At 36.5% G+C, this 21,826-nt stretch overlaps 2 protein-coding genes across 5 annotated transcripts in view; one reads left to right on the top strand and one right to left on the bottom strand.

The window, feature by feature from the left end:
* LOC5564557 overlaps positions 1-21,826 on the bottom strand; it is a 487,044-nt gene that overhangs the window by 176,297 nt on the left and 288,921 nt on the right. The gene's annotated exons all lie outside the window — the stretch shown is intronic.
* Positions 9,842-12,410, top strand: LOC5564561 (venom carboxylesterase-6). The gene is made up of 2 exons (XM_021846963.1): positions 9,842-11,280; positions 11,339-12,410. Exons 1-2 carry the CDS (start codon positions 10,903-10,905, stop codon positions 12,389-12,391), a joined length of 1,431 nt encoding a protein of 476 aa, XP_021702655.1. The 5' UTR covers positions 9,842-10,902; the 3' UTR covers positions 12,392-12,410.

Raw genomic sequence — 21,826 nt, 5'->3', positions numbered from 1 at the left:
GTACCAGTGAAGATGAAATGTGAGCAAGATAATAAGGAATTGATTAAACTATCGAAAACTTGTACTTCAATTAATGGGAGCGAAGATTAGAGCATGGATGGGGCGAAGATTGAATTTGGGGGGATGAAAATTAAAGCACACCATCAATCCAAAAATTATACTTTTTTCAATGGTAAAACTTTATTTTGGATAACTCTGCAGCTTGATTATCGTAAAATAATAGATGAATAGTTGCATAAACCCAATAACATTATTTGATATTGGTTATTAGAGTCAGAAATTAATTATTCCGGCGATTACATGGTTTAGGGGGGCGAAATCTAGTGCTTCTACCCTACTTACCAGCCAAAATTATAACATATTTTGTTAGAAAAAATGCGCTTACTGAGTTACAACGCTGTGATAATCCATTGGTCGGTATATAATCTAATCCTTACTGTGTTAACTTATATTGAAGTTAAGCATATTTTTTCTATAAATAAATGGAAAAGCGAAATTAGTACTTAACCACTAGAGTTCTAGTAGCAAATTCGGTTCTCATTTAATTATAGGTATTTCACTAAACAGATCGAAGATTTATTATTATCTTTTTCTAGTTCTTAGTTTTTGTACGATGAATCTTTAAAAATAACGACAGTCATTTGAAATTAAGCTCTGCAAGGTTAATGTTCAATGTTAGCTCTGCTCTACAAATTCCGTATGACGAAATAATGGTAAACGTGGCTACACTTTTCACTGTTTTCTTCCATTTTTTATCACTGCTGTCAATGTCGTTAGTTTCTTTTGATTTTACACACTACACACCCTGAGTAGTAAAATTAACAAAGGGAAAGACTGAATAAAGTATAACGAATAGTTGCCCACAATAAAAATTAAAGAGTCCAAAAACTTCCATGTGCGCTTTGTTGAACAAAATGTATAGTAATGTAATACATTTTACATGGGTAAATGTGTTGAATCCTGAGTACATGAGTTCACAAAGCTACCCTGAATATTGTGCTGCAAAAAGTTTTTTAGTTACATGATGAAATTGGCTCCGTAATACCTCATAGCGCTTGAGCCTGTGAAAAATCAGTCATTTGAGTAGAGACCATTTAGACATAATAAACGGTATAGGAATACCTCATTTTTATTGACGGTTACGCCCCAAAAAGGGCGTAATTGAAAATTGTGTTGATTATTTTATTCAAAACTCCGCCCAGATGCTGCAAATAACTAAACAAACCAACTTTTAATCAAGTTTATATGGTAAATTCCATTTGATAGACACTTACAATGTAAAACCATTTAAACATTTCAATACTTTGAATTTCTGGACATTTTGACGGGGTTGGTGGTCTGATGGCTACCGCTTCTGCTTCATATGCAGAAGGTCATGGGTTCAATCCCAGGCCCGTCCCTTTCCTACTTTGTAGTTGTATACTTGCTTCTATCTTCCATTCTAAATATATCACACTCAAACTATTCGTTCATAGCAAATGCTAGAACCAGAGACGGACAAGAAACCGTTTCCCTAACGCTTCCTACTTCCACGCGCACGCCTTTCTTACGCCTGATACATAGGCAGTCTGCTAACCACAAAAGCAAACCTCTCTGCCATGCCTTTCCCCCAATCCAAACACTCCCGCATGAACTGGCGTGGATGCAGTGGAATATACGGTCTACGTGGGAGTCAGTTCAATGCATCATCAATTCCTCCCCCTTCTCCTCATTGGTCTGCATTCTGACGTGGCAGGTGCCATTGTTGCCTAAAAATAGAAGATCACCAGCACTTATACACTGAGGATGCCTGTTAGTCCCAAGCAGTCATTCGGTTGGTTCCTTGTGTATGTGCAGCTGATCTGGCGATACTGGAGTGCATCCACGGGCGGCCAATCAAGCTCAAGCTCTCAAGCTCAATACTTTGAATTTCTGGACTGATACCATCAAAATGGCATAACTTCAAAACGGGCGATACGAAAATGCAATCGAACAGGAAAAAAAGACCAAAAAAAAGACTGTACGGTTTTTGAAAAGAGACCACACTGGAACCAACAAAAGAAAAATGATCCAAACTGGAATCAGGACATTCATGAAAATTTTCCACAGAAAGTCCAGCCATAGGTTTTCCAATGCATGTTTTTCTTAGGAACTGCTCGTATTACTGCATGTATTTTTTTCAAGATTTTTTTTCCAAGATTTTCATATGTAATTATTTTAGCAATTTGTCCTAAGAATACATTTATTGATTTTAACGGTCTTATCGCCTTGTAAGTAGTTCAATATACCTCTTACGATTCAACCTGGATTTTTATGGGTATCCCTAGAAATTTCTGCAGAGATTCAGTGGTTTTCTTCACGGCTTTCTTCAAGAATTGATCCAAATTTTCTTACACATATTTATCAAAACCTGGAGTTCATCCTTCGTTTCTTAGAACTTTCATCAAGAATTTCTCTGATGATAGCTTTAGAAAATACTCCAGAGATTCCTTCTATGCTTACTGCAGAAAGTACAGGAGAAATTCTTTGAAAAAATTCCCATGGAAGTATTTTTTCAGAGATGTCTCCAGGGAAACTCAATAGAAGCAAAATCAAATAATCAATCGAAGAGTTTTTGGATAAAATCTTGTAGTATTATCATAGGTATTTTATGAAAAACATTGAACAGAATCCCTGAAGAAACTTTGGTAAGCCATGTAATTTTTGCCTGAAAAATTAATCGAGTAGGGTGGAGAACTACTTGGGCACTTCCATCACCCACTCTGGCTTCGTTTTTTATTTTTCTCAGTCGAATTGACTGGAGCTTTGCAATAAGAAGCATTTCAATTCGACACAAATTGTGACCCGATGTGTGCCTTTGTGGCTTCAAAAACAAACCTCACTGCCGGAGTAAATCAAAAGTGTCAAGAATAGGATCCGGCAACTCATTGTTTGCAAGAAAAACATTGAAGCAGGAACGGTGTTTGGAATGTAGGATAACTTTTAAGAGAAATACCTATATAAAGTGACATAAAGTCATTTGGAATAAAGCTATTTGGTATAACCCCCCTTAGCATAATAGTCATTTGGCATAACCATTATTGTTAGTTCATTATTCAAATGATAGCTGTTTTTGATGATAACATGTTATGCCAAATGACCATTACGTGAAATGACCATTATGCCAAATGTCCTAAATGCCAATAGGCATTGTTCCACATGACCCAGACCCGTAGAATTTATTGGGGAGTTCTTGGAAGAGTTCTTAATAGATTTCCGAATATCCAGATCTGGAAGAATTTTTGAGCAATTCCTGAGATAACCTTCATTAACGAAGGATTTCATATGAAAATTGCTGGAGAAATAACTGAAAACAATTTTTTTTTGAACGAGTACTTGGAAAAAAACGTTGAACGAATTTCTTCAAAAATTCTGGAATTGATTCTTAGGAATTTTCTGGAAAGCTCTCCTGAAGGAATTGAAAGATATGCCATTTTGGACAATTTACATAGTTATTCCTAGCTAGGTATTTCGAATCAGGAGAAGAAAGGTAGTAACTTTAGAGGCCATTATAATTAAAAAAGAGATTTTGGAGACCTTATACTAAAAAAGAGACTTTTCAGAGACATACAATAAAATAGATACCTAATTCCGAAAAAGATACCTGTTACAAACCATTCGTTAATCTGTCAATCCGATCTGGAAGGCATTAAAAATAAAACACTACTGTTGATATTGATATCAGGGTTTGTTTTATTAATATACGCTTATGAAACGTGTTCTGCCAAAATTTCACCACACCAACATAATTATAACAAAACGAGTATATTGAATGCATTAAGCCCGACACTAAATCGACATCGACCAAACTAGTTTAATCACCGACCTAGCACTGACTCAATTTTATCCCGATGTCAACCTGACATTGGTCTGACATCGTGTACAATTTAGCCCGACTTTGACCATCTGGTAGACATACCAGGTGGGAATCAGTCCATATGTTCCCTTTGTGTACTAATCAAGGGAGGAGTAAAGATATCTGAATTAGAAATAGTTGTGAAATGTAGAACTGCTTCGATTCATTTCATATTCTCATTCATACACTGATAGGCAAAATAAAGTGCCCACCCTACCAGTTTTCGAATTTCTCTCATTGATTTGGTTCAAATTAAAGTTAACACACTTAAATCTTTTTTGATATTTTATTTTTGATATTCTTTTAAAGTTGCACTTACGAAATTTTGATAAAAAAAGAGTTTTACTCAAAGAAAAAGAAAATCAATTTGTATTAAGAAAAAAAAAATAGTGACAAAAAAAGTGCCCACTTCTTTTTTGGCCCCAGAAAAGATGATTTAAGAAAAATAAAAAGCAATTTAATAGTTAATGTGTCCTCCTTTGGTCTTAAGGACTTGCTGAAGGCGCTTCGGCATGCTTTTCACCAAGTTTTGTAGGTGTTGTGGATCTAGTTCTTCACAGGCGCGCTCCAAGGCTTCAAAATAATTATTTTTGTTGGTAACACCAGTTTTGTCAACCCTGGCATCGAGAATCGCCCACAAATTCTCGATGGGGTTGAGGTCTGGGCTTTGTGGAGGCCATTCCAGCGTTTTAATCCGACAAAACCGGAAGAAAGACTTGGTCTTCTTGGCAGTATGCTTAGGGTCGTTGTTCTGCTGAAATATGAATTTCTCTTCAAGGCCAGTCTGGATCAGCGAAACCTCCAGATTTTCCCGCAAGATGTTGATGTAGCAATCTGCCGTCATTATTCCGTCGATTTTCACGAGGCTTCCTGTTCCACCCCATGAAAAATACCCCCAGACCATCACATTTCTCCCTCCATGCTTCACCGTCCCTTGGATGTGGCGCTCCTGAAGCTCGAGCGGTTTAACCGTAAGCGGCGGGCTATACAAGGAACGGTGAAGCATGGAGGAGGAAATGTGATGGTCTGGGGGTGTCTTTCATGGGGTGGAGTAGGAAGCCTCGTAAAAATCGACGGAATAATGACGGCAACATCTTGCGGGAAAATCTGGAGGTTTTGCTGATCCAGACGGGCCTTGAAGAGAAATTCATATTTCAGCAGAACAACGACCTGAAGCATACTGCCAAAAAGACCAAGTCTTTCTTTCAGTTTTGTCGGATTGAACCGCTGGAATGGCCTCCACAACCCAACTAACATTCACTCGTTTAACAAACACCATTATGGCAGTTTTATCCAGCATCATGTTTTATAACATTTTAATAATTTCCATGGCTAACCTTTGTTAAAGCATTGTTCACACAAATTTGGAGAAACTTTAAAGCATGTCGTTGAATACCAACTTTATTTTTCAGCTTTAAGAACGTTTTTCAAGCATTTAGTTCAGCTTTCATACAGCTGGTCTAAAAATAATAAAAGGCTAATGAAAACAAAAAAAAAATTTTTCAAGGCACTTTATAAATGTAATGTGCACTATTATTATGATAGTTTAACGATCTTATTTAAAAATCGCCTGTATGCTGTATTTGAACTCGAGACCTTCCAATCGTCAGCGGTATGCCTTGCCATCTGCGCCATCCTAGAATTGATGATTATACCGTCCAGTGCAAAATATAAACTTCTCATAGCTGAATATTGACCATGTTCGAGCTTCTATTCGACAACGTCTAATCAACACATGGTACGCTAATCTACAACTGAACAAGCATATTATTCAGCTGCTGTTTAGTGCTGATCCAAGCTGAGTTCAGTCGGCTATTTTTAGCGCACAGTGAGAAAATTTATGTCGATGTTGGTCAAAATAATGTCTATTTACACAGAGTAAAAACAGTCTGAAATGATTAATCTAATTTCATAATAAGTTTTAGTTTGTTCAAAAATGATTAATTAACTTAAATAATTTTATGAATTATAGTTTGATTATTTTTTTATTTGTATGTTTCATAAACATATTACATATGCATTGAAGTAAAAGTTCTCTGTATGAATATATTTGAATCATTTGAAGGGTTAGTCCTCAGAACCCACCTGAATTGAAAAATATTCGAATATTTTGATGCGATTTTTATTTTCGGAAATGGCCAAGTAAATCATTTTTCTTAGAGCGCAGTATTTATTCAATTGTGAAGAAATGTCATTTCAAATGTAGCTGACTATAGAAATTTATTTAATCAATTCTGTCAAAGAAATTTCCATTTTTCTTGTACGGAAAAACATCCCGAGCAGGCGAAAAAAGCTTAGCAATAGAAAATATAATCCATATTAGCTAAAAGTGATATTAACTTGATAGATATATGATATAAAATATCTGGAAATGATATCTAAAATAAACTACAAGAACAAAATTGGCATGTCACATTTAGATTCTGCAAGATTTTACCAATAGCTGCGAGCTATTCATTAGATCTGTGTACATCAAATTTTTCATAGGTTTAGAAGTTCCAGGAATAAAAATTTTGATATTGTCTTCAGATATTTTATCTCTAATGTCAATCAAGTCAATATCACGCTTTGTTTGTCAGTACTTTGCTCCTACTCAGAATACTTAGCTTAAATGTTTATTTTTCTTTTTCACAATAATTCTCCGAAATCCAATTTTTTTTTTTAATTTAAAAAGTTTTAAGAAAGCATAATTTATGAGCTTTGAAATGCATTCGGAACTCAACACGAATTTTGGATATTTTGTCCATTTTATGAAATTTAGCTATAGTGTGATCGCTTTTACAAGGCTTATTTATTGCTGAACAATGTGTTTGTTAATCGTCATTTTGGCCTCTATTGGATCAACTGTTCTTATAATATACTGAAGCTGAATTAGGATTTTATAAGATACTTATTCAGCTCTTATTCATGCTTATGTTAATCATGTGGAAATAGCTGAACTGCGACGCAAGTAAAACGTTAGTTCGTCTTCTGAATATCCTTGTATACATATACATTTCTTTAGTGGAATATTGGCTTTTTAATTGGGGGAACATGTCTTGTTCAGCTCATTAGTAAAACAATGTTGACTAGTCGAATGAGAATCTTTGGAAACGTTTAATAAGAGGCGATTCAACTTTTGTTCATTCTAATGCATAACGTTGAACATTGATCTATGTTTGTGTTAAAAAAGCACCTTCTCAGATCTTTATAGAGCAAATTTTTTATTCAGCTGCCATTACCATTATTGAACAATAATTAAACATGCATGCTTGTTTGTGGCTCTGAATTGTTAGTTGGGAAAGCCCAGACCTCAACCCCATCGAGAATTTGTGGGCGATTCTCGATGCCAGAGTTGACAAAACTGGTGTTATCAACAAAAATAATTATTTTGAAGCCTTGGAGCGTGCCTGTGAAGAACTAGATCCACAACACCTACAAAACCTGGTGAAAAGCATGCCGAAGCGCCTTCAGCAAGTCCTTAAGGCGAAAGGAGGACACATTAACTATTAAATTGCTTTTTATTTTTCTTAAATCATCTTTTCTGGGGCCAAAAAAGAAGTGGGCACTTTTTTTTGTCACTATTTTTTTTCTTAATACAAATAGATTTTCTTTTTCTTTGAGTAAAACTCTTTTTTTTTATCAAAATTTCGTAAGGAGTAGTGTTTGATCCTTCGACCTTGACACTTGCTCCTGCTGGGGCGGGTGATGGGGGCAGGATCAAACATGTCGCGCATCGGTAGTGAAGCGGTAAAAAGTGATCGGTTCGTTAGTAGTGTTTGATCCTTCGACCTTGACGCTTGCTCCTGCGGGGGCGGGCGATGGGGGCAGGATCAAACTTGTCGCGCGTCGTTCGCTCAGAGAAATGAAAAAGCGCCGCGGATCGCTAGTAGTGTTTGATCTATTGATCGCGTCGCTTGCTCTTGCGTGGGCGAGTGACGAACACTTGTTCGGCGTTTAATGCGATTATCGAATTATTTCGCGAATCCGGTTAGGCGTGATTATATCATGGATCGCATCACCAAACATTGGTGACTCCCAGATCTTTACCTTATCCCACTAGCCCAATATACTCTCCATGACAACCGTGGAGATGCAGAGGTGATCTCGGTCTCTAGTAACAACGGTAGTCACACTAACATTCCTTCCCTTCCCCGATGACCGTAAGGACGTGGCCGGCGCCGTTATTGACTTTTAAATTTGAGCTCTCGATTTGTGCACATTGAAGAATGGTAAGCTAATCCCAAGCCCCATTCATTAATTCCCTGTGCAACTTCGATTGTTCTGGTCAATCACGGAGTAGCAACTACGAATTGTACGGTCATCTATGCTTATGCTTATGCTTATGCTTTTTTCATCAAAATTTCGTAAGTGCAACTTTAAAATAATAACAAAAATAAAATATCAAAAAAGATTTAAGTGTGTTAACATTAATTTGAACCAAATCAATGAGAGAAATTCGAAAACTGGTAGGGTGGGCACTTTATTTTACCTATCAGTGTATGCGTTGATAGCCTCAATGATAGTGGCAGTTTCAGCCGGCTTTAAGACATTTCGTCGAATGACATTTGGTCGAATGACGTTTGGTCGAATGACATTTGGTCGAAAGTACATTTGGTCGAAAGGACATTTGGTCGAATGGACATTTGGTCGAATTGCTTTGGAACATTTATTTTGGTCGAATGACGTTTAGTTAAACGGAAATTTGGTTGAAAGCTTATTTTTAAATGGTTTATTGAAAAATCATTTGATCATTATGCCAAAATCTAGGATTTCGTTTATTATTCAACTGAACTTGAACTTTTAGGAAGCAGTTTTTAGGTACATTGACTGAAATATTTAGCTCTAGTGAATTTATTATTCTTTGAAAATATCATCATTCTTCAAGCTTTTATATTATTACTCAACGATGTGAACATAATGTTTTCATTATTATTCTTTTGAAATGCCAACGTTCTTAATAATGAACTATTGATCTTCATTTGATGGAATAATTAAGAGAGAGTGCTCGGGATCTTTCTTTGAGTTCCGGGTTTTGCAGCTTACGGACGTGGGTAAGATTTTTGAATGCGGAAATCAAGATTAAAACGCCAGGAAAAAAATGCTTTAAGGAAAACCTTTATGACGAAGTAAATGCTAGGTGTCGGTAACTCTCCTTATGGCCAATTGGCTTATTGTGACTTCCAGCTTAATAACTTTCCTCAAGTAAATATATGGCTGTGCTGGCAGTATTGATGACCTCGGGTAAAAAACAGAGTTTGCTGTAGAAGGTATGTTTTATTAAAAATGAGAAAAAGGGCTAATTCTATGTATCGGGTAAGTGAATAATAGTTGACTGAGGAGACAAAAGTCGGCTTGCTTCCATTAGGATCAGCTAATCTCGAATCGCAGAACATGCCTGAACAAAAAAGCAACATGAATCATTAAAAACCCAAGAGCTTGATCAATATGTTGGAAGAGCGTCCATCAAATTGAATAAAAAATGTTACTAATCGCATAGAGATTGTTGGTAAAATAGCTGATACGGTTATTCAATCACTCTTGTATTAGCGCCAAAATGCTACTCTAGAAATATTCTATGCTTTCTGTTGCAACTAAACCTTTTCGACCAAATGTCCATTCGACGAAATGTCCGTTCGACCAAATGTACTTTCGACCAAACGTCATTCGACTAAATGTCATTCGACCAAATGTCTTTCGACCAAATGTCATAGATTCGTTTCAGCCATGTCGCAAAACCGAGTTCTATTCCTGCCTTGGTCAGGTTTAGGTCGGATTTTTTAATTTTGTGCAATTCTAATTATAGAACACAGCTCCTTAAAATACAACATCAAAAATGAGTGAAAATTTATCAAAATTAGTTTTTAACCAAGAAGTATAATAATTATGAAAATAACGTATAGATATCTGATATTTAATAATTTTTTCACAGTCAATGTATGTTTTGTTTTATTTTTTGGATTTCTAACAGCTAATCAAATTATTTAATATCCCACTCCGTTACAAAAAAATGAACTGAATAACACCAGGCTTTGCTCTACTGATCTGGAAAGCATTGCAAATCACTCACCAAGGATTTTGTCATAAAATCCGCAAAAGTGTTGTGGGGCATGTACCAAAAACTTTATTAGAATTACAACGAGGAATTTTCCAAAGGGCTTATCAAGAATCAGCCAAAGAATTTGAGAGATATTCACTTTATCTCACTGGGAATATGGTACAGTCCTTTTCAGAAATTATTCCTTACTAGACTGAAGAATCTACCAAAGATCTTCCTTGAAATGGAACCTTTAAGGCGATACTACGATACCATAGTGCCAAACCCATCAAGGGACTAATAAATGTTAACAAATTTGTCATTGATCTTGTGAGAAGAAAGAAAAGAAAGAGTGTCAGATCTTCGCTAATGACTTTCGCAGAACATTTACTTTTACACCTCTCATCATTTTTGCATATGAAAAGTTCGTGGAAGTAAGAGCTTGGATGTTAAGCTAAACAATCCATCAATCAATAACCCTCAAATTCGATACAACTAAAAACATTCATCCTTGCACAAATTGCAATCATCTGCAACGAAAGAGTGCACTGCAAGTCCACAAATTTCTTCCACTCCAAACTTCTGTTGAACCGGTTTCCAGTTTAAGGTCAGTGTATCAGATGGGTCACAGCAAGAATACTATCCAGTTCTCTGTGCTTGTCCACTCACATCGCTGGATGAATGGAAACGTTGAAGAATCGCCTGAAAAATGAGATTGCGTGCGTGAATGTTCGACTATATGTAGCTGAGTAACATTTTTGCAACTATCTTGTTTGTAGCAAATTGTATATGATGTTATTTGATTATTTGTAAGTTTCATTTAATTTCAATACTATCAGAAAACTTGACCAGTTTTCTCATATTTCATAAGCTGAAGAAAGATAGATGGCTTAACAAAGCAAGACTCTAGAATACCTAGGTGGATCGATCGACATTTCCGCAAAGATTTGAAATGTATGACTTTCTTCCTTTCACTTGTGACACATTTTATACGTTTTGACGCACCTTTACCATGATTCGCAGCATAAATAAACCCCACCACAATGCAAACTTTATCAGTTGGGGTCGTGGTTGCTCTTCGGAAGAAAGCTGCATAACCGTTAAAGTAAGTATATCATTCCTTAAAATAAGATTTATTATTTATTCTACCGATTCTTCTAGGATGTACGGACTCAGCCTCATAATACCAATACTCCTGTTCAACTCGATTCAAACCGGATCAGCAAACGACCATCTTCAGTGTCAATCATGGTGCCACTCTCAACCAGCCGTTCAAATAAACGATGGCTGCCTTTGTGGAACCAAAATGGATGGACTGGAAGCAGGACCTTTTGATGCCTTCGTCGGAATTCCGTTCGCCAAACCACCCGTAGGCCGGCTAAGATTCGCGGTAAGATCCTAATTGTAATCAACCATATCCGAATCTGAATCAAATCGAAACTTTGCAGAATCCAGTACCAATCGATCCGTGGAAGCGGTATCTCAACGCCAGCACCACAAAGTCAATGTGCATTCAAAAGTACGACATTTTCCCGCTGGCCACCATCAGGGGGCAGGAAGATTGTCTGTACTTGAACGTCTACCGGCCGAAAAAATGCAAACACAAGAAGTTACCGGTCATGGTTTACATTCATGGTGGTGGATACATAGGAGAAAGTGCTGATCCACTGGTGCTAGGACCGGAGAAGTTCATGGACACCCGGAAGGTCATCATTGTCACTTTGCAGTATCGGCTGGGACCGTTCGGGTTCCTCGCTAGTGACGATCGTTCTGCTCCCGGGAATTTCGGACTGAAGGATCAATCGTTAGCTCTGCGATGGGTTCAAGGAAACATCGAAAGCTTCGGCGGAGATCGTCGACGGGTGACTTTGTTCGGTCATAGTGCGGGGGCTGCTTCGGTACAGCTACACATGATGAGTCCACTGAGTGAAGGTCTCTTTTCGAAGGCGATATCGCAAAGCGGAAGTGCTTTGGCTTTCTGGGGCAGGGAATACCCGGATCAGCTTGGGTTGGTACGAAAGCTGGCAGTTGCTGCGGAAGTAAAAGGAGCCGAAAGAATGAGTTCTGAAAAATTGATAACGGCGCTGAGGAAAGTCGACGCTTCTAAGTTACTCGCTAGTGTTGATAAGCTGAAGTTTTGGAATAATCAACCGATTATTCTTTTCCGTCCGGTCGCAGAGAAATATGTGGATGATGAAACATTCATAAAGGAAGATCCCAAGGAGCTGTGGGCTGCGGGACGCTACCGGAAAATACCTTGGATGACGGGATATCTTCCAAATGATGGAATAGCTGTGCTTTTATCGTTATTTGTCGATCAGCTGGAACCTTTTATCAAGAATCAACAGGAGCTGCTGCCACTTTTGGCAGACGTCCCTCCGAGTTCAGTACCTTTATTGTATAAGAAATTTTTTGGTGGTAACCCCATTAGTCCGGAAAATGCCTTTGCTCTGACCCAGGTATACATATCGAAGACACATACTGACTTCAGACTAAACTAAATTTTATGCATTTCCAGGTCGTTTCAGAAGTAGGCTTCCAATACCCCATGATGGAAAGCATTCTTCAGCATCTTATCAACGATCCTCAGTCCGAGGCACCAGTCAGCTTGTATTACATCAACTTCAAAGGACGATACTCTTGTTCGGCGATGTTCCCTTTGTTTACTGGTCCAGACAGTGGAGCCTGCCATGCAGAGGAACTGATGTACCTCTTCCGTCAACCGATACAGTATATGGATTTCCCGAAGGATTCGCCGGAAGCTGCCATGTCACGACTGCTGGTCCACGAGTGGATCAACTTTGCTCTGAAGGGAAGCTTGACGGTGCCACATCGAGAAAGTACTGGAAGACCTTCCCAGCATATTGAAATGGTTGAGTTCACCAACTCGGACAACGCGGCAGGGGTAACAACGGTTTATCGTGATTTTAAGGACGCTAGGATAGAAAAGTTGTGGAATTTGCTTCGCTGGTGGAATATTGTAAAGCAGAAGCTTTGAAAGTAAAGCCGGTTTGAGATTATTGCAACAATGATATCGTGTCTTCATCCTGTGAAAATAATCCCTTGTATCATCTAGTGAGGAATTCAAGGATTTCCGAACACAATGCATAAAAGAAAATGAACAGGCTCACTCACCCTTCAACAATAGATGATTGGCAAACAGTAACTCCTTTTATGACACTGTCATGTCCTGCTTAACTTCAACCTGTTTTACGACCATTACTTTTATGATAAACGATCAATATCTAAATAAGATATAAAATTCGATGGTCATGATGTTTATGAAAGAACAAAGAAACTTGAATACCTAGGCTGCCAATAATGATACATATTTCTGTCGTTAGATGGCAACACTGTTCCAATAGATTCAAATGAATATTAATAAATAACAAGCTGGTAGACTTGAATGTTCAAACGGGATTGGTAGACTCACACTCAAATCTCAATCGTTGCATTCTCCCGCGAGGGCAAACTCATCTGAGATCTACTTCGCGAAACTCACGCATGAGATTTTGATGAAAAATCACTCGCTCACACTCTTGCGTAAAAAATGATTCAATCATAAAACCCATCGGAATTCTGTCAAAAACTCGGAATATCAAAGAATAAGTGTTTTGCATGAAAAAAAAAAACTGTTGAAATACAAGCCATTGAGTCGACAGGATGAGCCAACTCATGCATGAGTTACGTGAGCTACAACTCAAGCGTGAAGAAACTCAAGCATGAGAAACGAGAAATTGAGAATTTCGCAACGCTGGTGTTCAATGATTTCAGAGTGGATAATAGATTATCAAAGTCGTATGAAGTACTCGAATAAAACTAGCAACATTTTTCATGAAAGTTAATCACAAATTGGATCTGAAGCAGCTGCATTACGTCAAGCTAAATGTTTAAAGGAATGCTAAATTGAAATTCAGTATTACAAATGAGATATATTTGAACGATTAGCAAGGTAATAGAGGGAGATTCTGAAGTTTAATTTAAGAAGGATAGCTGGCAAAATCAAAGTATTCTTTATATATTCAGATCCGCTTATATAGAGAAGATTGATACAAAGAATATATTTAGTAGACGTTATTCAACCTGCAAACTTCATATTGAAGCTGGCAACACTGTTTCATTTGATTCCGAAAAATGGGATCTACTGCTATATCGAAAATAACCGTGTTTAACAAATTCAATGTTGGTGTCATGTTTAATTAAGTGTCATAAACACGAATTTTCCAGGTATACGACCATGTGTTTTTAAGAGATTCCTCTGAGAATTGCCACGGGGATTTTTCGTGAATCATTTTCGTACTTTTTCAGTGCTTGCTACAAAAATTTCTTTATCAGTTTTCTCTGGGATTCCAAAGGAAAATCATTTCCGGGATAAGTAGTTATTATTCAAAAGACTTTTATCTGAAATTTTTTTAGGTTTTCTAAGTTTATCAAAACAAAATCTCTAATAATCTCTACCGAGAATGCTTTGGAAACTCTTTTGAACATTTCTCTAGGTAGGGATGGAAATTCTACTGAAGATTTCTTCAAGAAATTCTAAGAATCTCACCACAATTATCTTCAAGATCACCAAGCATGAGATTTTTTCAAAGAGGTTCTTGAAATATTTTACCAACTTTTCTTTTGAGGTGCTTCCAAAGTTTTTCTTAAGATTGCTTCAACAAATATTTCAGTAAATCTGTAGGAAACTCGCAACCCTCTAATACCCAACCTCGCCTTTAGACGGGGAAAATTTTGAAATTTTTTATATTTTATTGTAGCTCGGAAATCAATATGATTTTATTTTTGGCTTAAACCTTAGCTCGTAACACACATTTAAGGAAAGATTTATATAATTATTAAACTTTTTCGTAAAGTTTTCAAATGTTTGAAAAATTATATTTTTTTAACCTAAAATGGGTTCGTTTAACGTGTAATACAAAAATTCAGACCCTTTCAAATGTTTCTACAATCAACCTATCACAGAAAAAGAGCCTGGTGGTATTAACATAATTTCAACCCAGAAAAAAATAAAAATTTATTATTTCAAAAGTACCGTAAAAACTTTAATTTGTATTATTGTCAAAAATTAATAACCCGAAAAGGCTTCGAGAAAAAATGAAAAAGGATAGGGATGTTCAAAAATAAAAATTATAAAAATCAAAAACTAAAATTCATAAATTTACAAATAAAAATAAATCATTGCCCGAAACGTATTCAGAACGATTTTAGATAACAGAAAATGGAATTAGATCGCATATAAAAATTTGGGTATTAGAGGGTTAAACTATTGAAAAATGCAGTAAAAAATATCGAAGACTACATAAAATATTAAATTATTCTTTCAGGATTCCTCCTAAAATTTTACAAAATTTCATATGCAATAACACAGGATATAATTGGGAAAACGTTCTTGGAGAATTCTCAGAGAAGTTCCCACAGGTCTGACTGTATTTCTTTTCGTAGAAAATTCTTCAAGAATTTATTTAGTTTTCTCCAAAAATCAATTTGATTTTGCTTTCCGCAACCCTTAAAAATTTCCTCGAAAATAATATTTTTTAATTCTTTAAAAATGTCTTCTTTTGATATTGAAAAATAGAAACATTCCTATACAGTTTCTAGCGGTATACGTTTAAAAGATATTCCAAAAAGTCTTCTGTGAAACTACTCATGAGTTACCCGAGCAAATAAATCAGGGTTTCTGTGAAGAATTATATTATTGTTTTCTGTGGGATTTTCCATTCCCCAAAGTTTCAACCAATTATTTCACAGAGTTTTTTTTTTTCTGTAAACAACACTAGTGATTCTCTTGGGGATTCTTTTAAGTGGTTTTCCAACAGATTTACTGAAGGATTTTGTAATTTATTCTTGTATTTCTCAAAAAAATCTTCAGGAATTCCTTTTAGGTTCTAGAAATTACCCTGTAAACTTTCCCGAAAGTTTAACCTGCGATTCTGTCATAATAACACCTACTAATCTATCCGCTTTCCATTTCTGGTAAAAAAAATCTCAAGGAATAACACAATATATATTTTTTTGAGATGTGTTCACAAATTATTCCACGAATCACTCCACATCCTTATCTAATTTATATCAGATTTTTAGAGTAAGACATACAGAAAATATTTTGGAAGAACTGCAAAAGAAATTTGTTGGATAGTTACAGCTAAAACTGTTTCCGAAAAGATTTTCTAAATTCTTTTTCAACAGGAATTTAACATAGAATTTCTGAAACTTTTTGACATTTTTAGGGATTCCTATCGATATAAGTACATCAAAAAAAACTTTTTTTTTTTCAATTGACTACAAAAACTCTTGTTCCCTTTTCATAGTTTTAACATCGATTTTTACTAAAGGTATTTGTATCGAACATCTTATAAAATGCATGAACTTCTAAGTTTAATGATACTTTGGCGAACAGATTGAAGTCAAGTCAATGGTCATCACCGTTCAAAATAGATTTCGACGTTAAGTTTTGTGGAAATTTATTATGAAGTATTTATCCATGATTTGGATGTTGTCAGGTTTCGTTCAAGTTTTATCATTCAATTGGACCAGACGAGTCCATTAAATTATCAAAGAGAAAATAAATAAAGTTGCAAATCCATAAAGTAGAATAGCAGAAGCCGGAAAATTAAAACGCCGAAGTTGGATGGCAAAACGTCGAAAGAAAAAACGTCGAATTCCAAATCTTCGAATGCTAAATCGTCGAAAGGACAAAATGTCGACAGGAGAAAATTGGAAGAAAAGGAGAATTACTTGTAAGAATGATTCTCTTCTAGAAGCATACATAATTCACTGTGTGCCAAACGTTTTTCTTGTCGGTTGCGAAATAAGATATCTGGACAACAATTCCAAAACGGTGTTGATAAATAAATGCTTTTGACGTTTTGGGATTCATCATTTTGGCATAAAGTTGACATCCTCGACGTGTTGTCTTTCGACATTTGAATTCCAGAACGACGAAAGGACAAAACGTCGAAAGGAAAGTATTGGAAAGGAGCGAAATTTCTTGGAAGAAATTCCGAAAGAATAAATCATTCGATGTTTTATCCTTCTAAACGTTTTGGAATGCGACGTTTTGTCTTTTGACGTTTGTCTTTCGACATTTTATCCCCAAACCAGTTAAATTACATTATTTTCTGGAACCTCTTCACATCCTCCATTTTATTCTTTACAAATTCCTTCCAAAACAGGTTTAGAATCTATCATGCTTCCTAGACACCATTATTCCCCATTATAACTTCTCGGTTTAGATACCAAATGTCGGAAAACTAAACATCGAATACCAAAGCTTCGAAAATAAAATATGTCGAATGATTAATTCTTTCAGAAAAGAATCGTACTTTCAAGAAATTTCGTTCCATTCCAATTCTTTTCTTTCGACGTTTCAGACTCTCGACCTTTTGTTCTTTCGACGTTTTGTCAACCAATAAAATTCAACCTCATTTACTTCTCTGCTTAGGGACAAAATGTTGAGAGACAAAACGTCGAAATACAAGACGTTGAAAGCGGCAAATTTTCAATATTGTAGGTCAGACTTTTTGCTCGAATCGGGATCTGTTAAATATGTTATGAATAACGAATAATTTATTCTTTCGGAAGAGACTCATTAATCCAAGAAATTTTGTTTACTTCATTTTTTTTTTCTTTTCGACGTTATGTTTTGTCCTTTTGGCGTTTTGACACCCAATCTACGTCCCTACTGGAGTCCTGTAAGCTGATCCTGAAACATTCACTTTTCTCTGTTGTAATAAAGGGGAGAGAGTGTTCAAATGAATAAGACGGTGCATAGAGAAGCAAGATGGATTTTTAGAGCATTTTAGAAAAAAATATATGGAAATTCAGACATATTTGTGTATAGGGGGTAGAGCAGTAATAATGGTGTCTAATCGAGCAAGAACGCATAACTAGAATACCAATACGTAGAATAGGAACGAGCTATTGCTTTTGATGTTTTACCACTTAAGAAGGTCTCTTTCATGCCTTATTAGGGTGGTAAATATGAAAATTCCCTGGTATAGAATACCTACATTTGGTTATACCATTAGACCGAAGGCTATAAGGTCGAATGCTGATAGGCCGAAAAGATCATAAGGCCGAAAATGGGCGGTAGTTGTGATGGATCGTAAGACGCTATGTCTAAACCAGCAGATTATAAAAATTGAATGTTTTAAAATATTCCATCGGTAAAATATTATTATTTTTTTTCTCTTTTTAGTTATGAATTCATATACAGCCCATGAAAATCACGTTTTCCTACACATTTAAGCCCATGCTAAATTTTTGGAATAAAAATTCTCCGATAGAATAATTTAAAACCTTCCAATAATGAAATAATAAACCAATCTCTAGCGGGAAAAATATCCGAGGTACTTACTTACTTGCTTGTTAGTTGTAACGTCAGGATAATATGCATGACCTAGAAGCCCACAATATATGCTGTTAAATATAACTATAGAGAACTGTCTTTGTTCACAAGAAGGAAAAACCCTGATGAATGTGTTATCCGTATAATAAATATTTTTCATCTTAAATTATTAAAAGTTATTTCGGCCTAACGACCTACTTATTGTTTAATTATCTGAATGTATAAAAAGATTAATCTTCACAAGAACTGCGATACCTTATTCTTATTTACTTGAACAGTGTTGCCAACTTCCGAAAACATGTTGTAATGCTTATAAATAATACATTATAATAGGGGCCCAGATAGCCGTAGCGGTAAACGCGCAGCTATCCAGCAAGACCAAGCTGAGGGTCGTGGGTTCAAATCCCACCGGTCGAGGATCTTTTCGGGTTGGAAATTTGCTCGACTTCCCAGGGCATAAAGTATCTTCGTATCTGCCACACGATATATGCATGCAAAAATGGTCATTGGCATAGTAAGCTCTCAGTTAATAACTGTGGAAGTGCTCATAAGAACACTAAGCTGAGAAGCAGGCTCTGTTCCAGTGGGGACGTAACGTCAGAAAGAAGAAGAAGGAGCCCATTCCTGTTTCGCTGGAAATTCAATTTTGCTGTCTTGTCGTTTAGAATTGAGCATGTTTAGCTTATTCTTTCTGTTTGATCAGTGTTTCTAGCGCCAACAATAATTGTGTTTCGTTAAAACGCAATGAATAATACAAAATGCATACTTCACTTTTGCTGACTTATTTTATGCGGAAATTTTGAGAGTAGTGTTTGATCCGTTGAATTTGTTGCATGCTCCTTTGAGGGCAAGCATCGGAATCCGGATCAATTGTGTCGGGTTCGCGTTGTGCGTTTTGCGAAAAAAGGAAAACAAAATGTGCGGGTGAAAAACGCAACGACGCGTCAGTAGTGTTTAGTCCATTGAATCTGTTGCATGCTCCTTTGTGGGCGAGCGACGGAATTTGGATCGTGTCCGGTTCGCATAGTAACTGCACTATCGGTATCGATCACCCGTGTATATGTTCACGTATTCTTTTAAAATTATATCTTTATCGTTTGCCGAAACAAATCCTTTCCCATATCCAAACTCCCAGTGTTTTATTGTGGATTTTTCCCGGTTGCCCAAAATATTAACAAACGACAGTCGCCTCTCCACATCTGATCATATCGACATACGGAGAGAAAATTGAAAACGAAAAATCAACAGAAACACATCGAGACATGGAGTATCAAGATAAGGAGGATATCGAAATATGGAGAGTGAAAATGTATGCAGACTGAAGGGACCTATGAAATCATCGACATAGGGAGAGATATTGAGATGTAGAACATCGAGATGTGGAGAGTCGACTGTAATGGCAAAATGATCTATGGACTTGATATTTTGTTTTTTTTTCTCATATAAATTTGATGAACTTCAACTAACTTATTTATGAACTATTATTATTCATATTTATAAAATGCTATAAGCTTCAAACGGTTTGAATTTCGAAAAAGTTTTGGACAAAACTATTCGATGAAATATCTAAAGACCGTCCAGAACTCACAGAAAGTTCAGATAGAATTCGGAACTCAATGAACTAATTTCTGATCTGTGTATCTAAATTTGGACTATATTTCCACAAAATGTCAAAGCTAGATAGCGAATTACTTTCTGAGAATGCCTTCGGAACTATGCGTAAGACAAAGCCCTTCTTTGAGAAGTTCTTGATCTTGAATTTTCAAAATGCTTTGCAAAATTTAGCCACACTTTTATTCGTGCAAATCATACCAAATACGTATATGAATCCAACTTTGAGCGAAGACTTTAACAGCTTAAAAATCATTCAATCTCCATTAAGTAGTCATGGAAAGGGTTAATACCAAAGTCAAATAATGCATAGCAAAGTCACAAAAGCCGACGAGACGAGAATAGGCAACTTTAAAGCCAACCACTGGTTGTGGTGGAAAGCCAATATCCCGAACGAAGCTGATGCTGCGGTTCGACAACGGGAAGTGAAATCGATACTGTTGCCTGGTTCTGACACTGCTAATCCATCCCATCATCAACAGACTCCAGACCGGTGGTGTCGAGATACCGCTCTGGTTCCGAACATGGGTGATTTCAGGTGTACAACTGTCTTGAAACTGGTTCGCTTTGGTGATGAACCTTAAAACTCATATGATTACGAAATTTCCGAATTGCAAGTTTCAAAGTATTGATAGAAATATGATCCAGTTCGTAATCTGTATTAGTTGCTAATCAAAACTGAGAGCACCTGAACGGCAACAGAGACCAACGATACTGGATGATAAAAGAGATGGGACCATGAAACTGGATGAGGAATGGTGCACTTGATGGGTGCGTCATTTATCAGCCAGCTTTTGCTGGTTACAGAGCTTTGCGACGTTCGTAGGAAGCAATTTCCCGGTAGACCGATTATTAGGTAAAGTTGAGGAATATAATCCTTTTGGTGTGTTAGACGGGGGGCTAGTTGATTACAGTTCTGCAGATTGAGTTAGAAAGTTGAACCATTTAATAACGGTACGAGGAATGAGTTGGACGTCTCATTTATTACTGCCGATATTATGAGCCGCGCCATTTGGGATTATGGGCTGGACATTGTGAAACACTTACGATTTATGATGCAGTACAAATCTCGAAAACTCACCTGAAAAAGAAAAAAAGCAATCATTAGAATCAATTACTTAAAAAAAGGAATATTTGAAAACATTAGATTTAACTTATTGGGACCTTTTTTAGACAAGGGTTTAGAGTCCACGACTACAAGCAAAGCAAAGCTATGCTGAAGGTGTCTGGGTTCGATTCCCAGTTGGTCCACGATCTTTTCCTTGAGATTCCTGAGCATAGAGTATTATCGTACCTGCTACACGATATACGATTGCGAAAATGGCAACTTTGCAAAGGAAACTCCCAGTTAATAACTGTGGATGTACGCATTGAACACACTAAGCTGAGAAGCACTCTGTCTCAGTGAGGACGTAATGACAAGCAGAAAAAGAAGATCAAACAATTCCATTCTTAAGAAAGAGACCAGTTAAGTTGGATTTGGTAGAGATTTAATACAGAAACAACGGTTTCGAAATTTGAATCCGTGTGAATCATGAGCATGTGCCTGACTCATGCATCGGGTCCTGTAAACAGAAACAGCTGGAACCTATTTTGCGAACGTAAACCGCAGTGATGGAGTGTTTGATCTAATTTTGAAAACTCGTTACCAGTTTTGCACTGTAAACACACTTTGAGACGGTAGCAGCAGCAGCACTATTTTGCTTGGCATCAGCAATAGTGGAGATGGACCGGTAGTAAAATACTTTTGCCCCTAGGGTTGCACGGCTGCTGACTTCGTGATGGAAAAGTTTCACTTCCATCGTGTAAGAAGCATCGATAGATTCTGATCAAATCTGGTGGGATGAGTACTTTTCCTGATATATTTTTCACTTTTGGGTAAATCTAATTCTTGAATTGCTTCTAGCAACGCTGTCTAGTGAAACTATGTTCGACTAACAAATAGGATTGATTTAAATATTTGTATTTTGAGTAC

This window comes from Aedes aegypti, chromosome 2 (genome assembly GCF_002204515.2).
Source record: "Aedes aegypti strain LVP_AGWG chromosome 2, AaegL5.0 Primary Assembly, whole genome shotgun sequence".
In the NCBI taxonomy this organism is placed as follows: Eukaryota; Metazoa; Arthropoda; class Insecta; order Diptera; family Culicidae; genus Aedes; species Aedes aegypti.
Note: the sequence above shows the minus strand (reverse complement) of the source record. Positions and strands in the feature narration are given on the sequence as shown.

What these genes read in the sequence shown, in the direction of transcription:
- LOC5564561 (XM_021846963.1), top strand. Translation starts at nt 10,903, where the DNA reads ATGATTCGCAGCATAAATAAACCCCACCACAATGCAAACTTTATCAGT. An exon ending in TAGGCCGGCTAAGATTCGCG is followed by an intron (nt 11,281 to 11,338) that starts GTAAGATCCTAA and finishes GAAACTTTGCAG; the next exon opens with AATCCAGTACCAATCGATCC.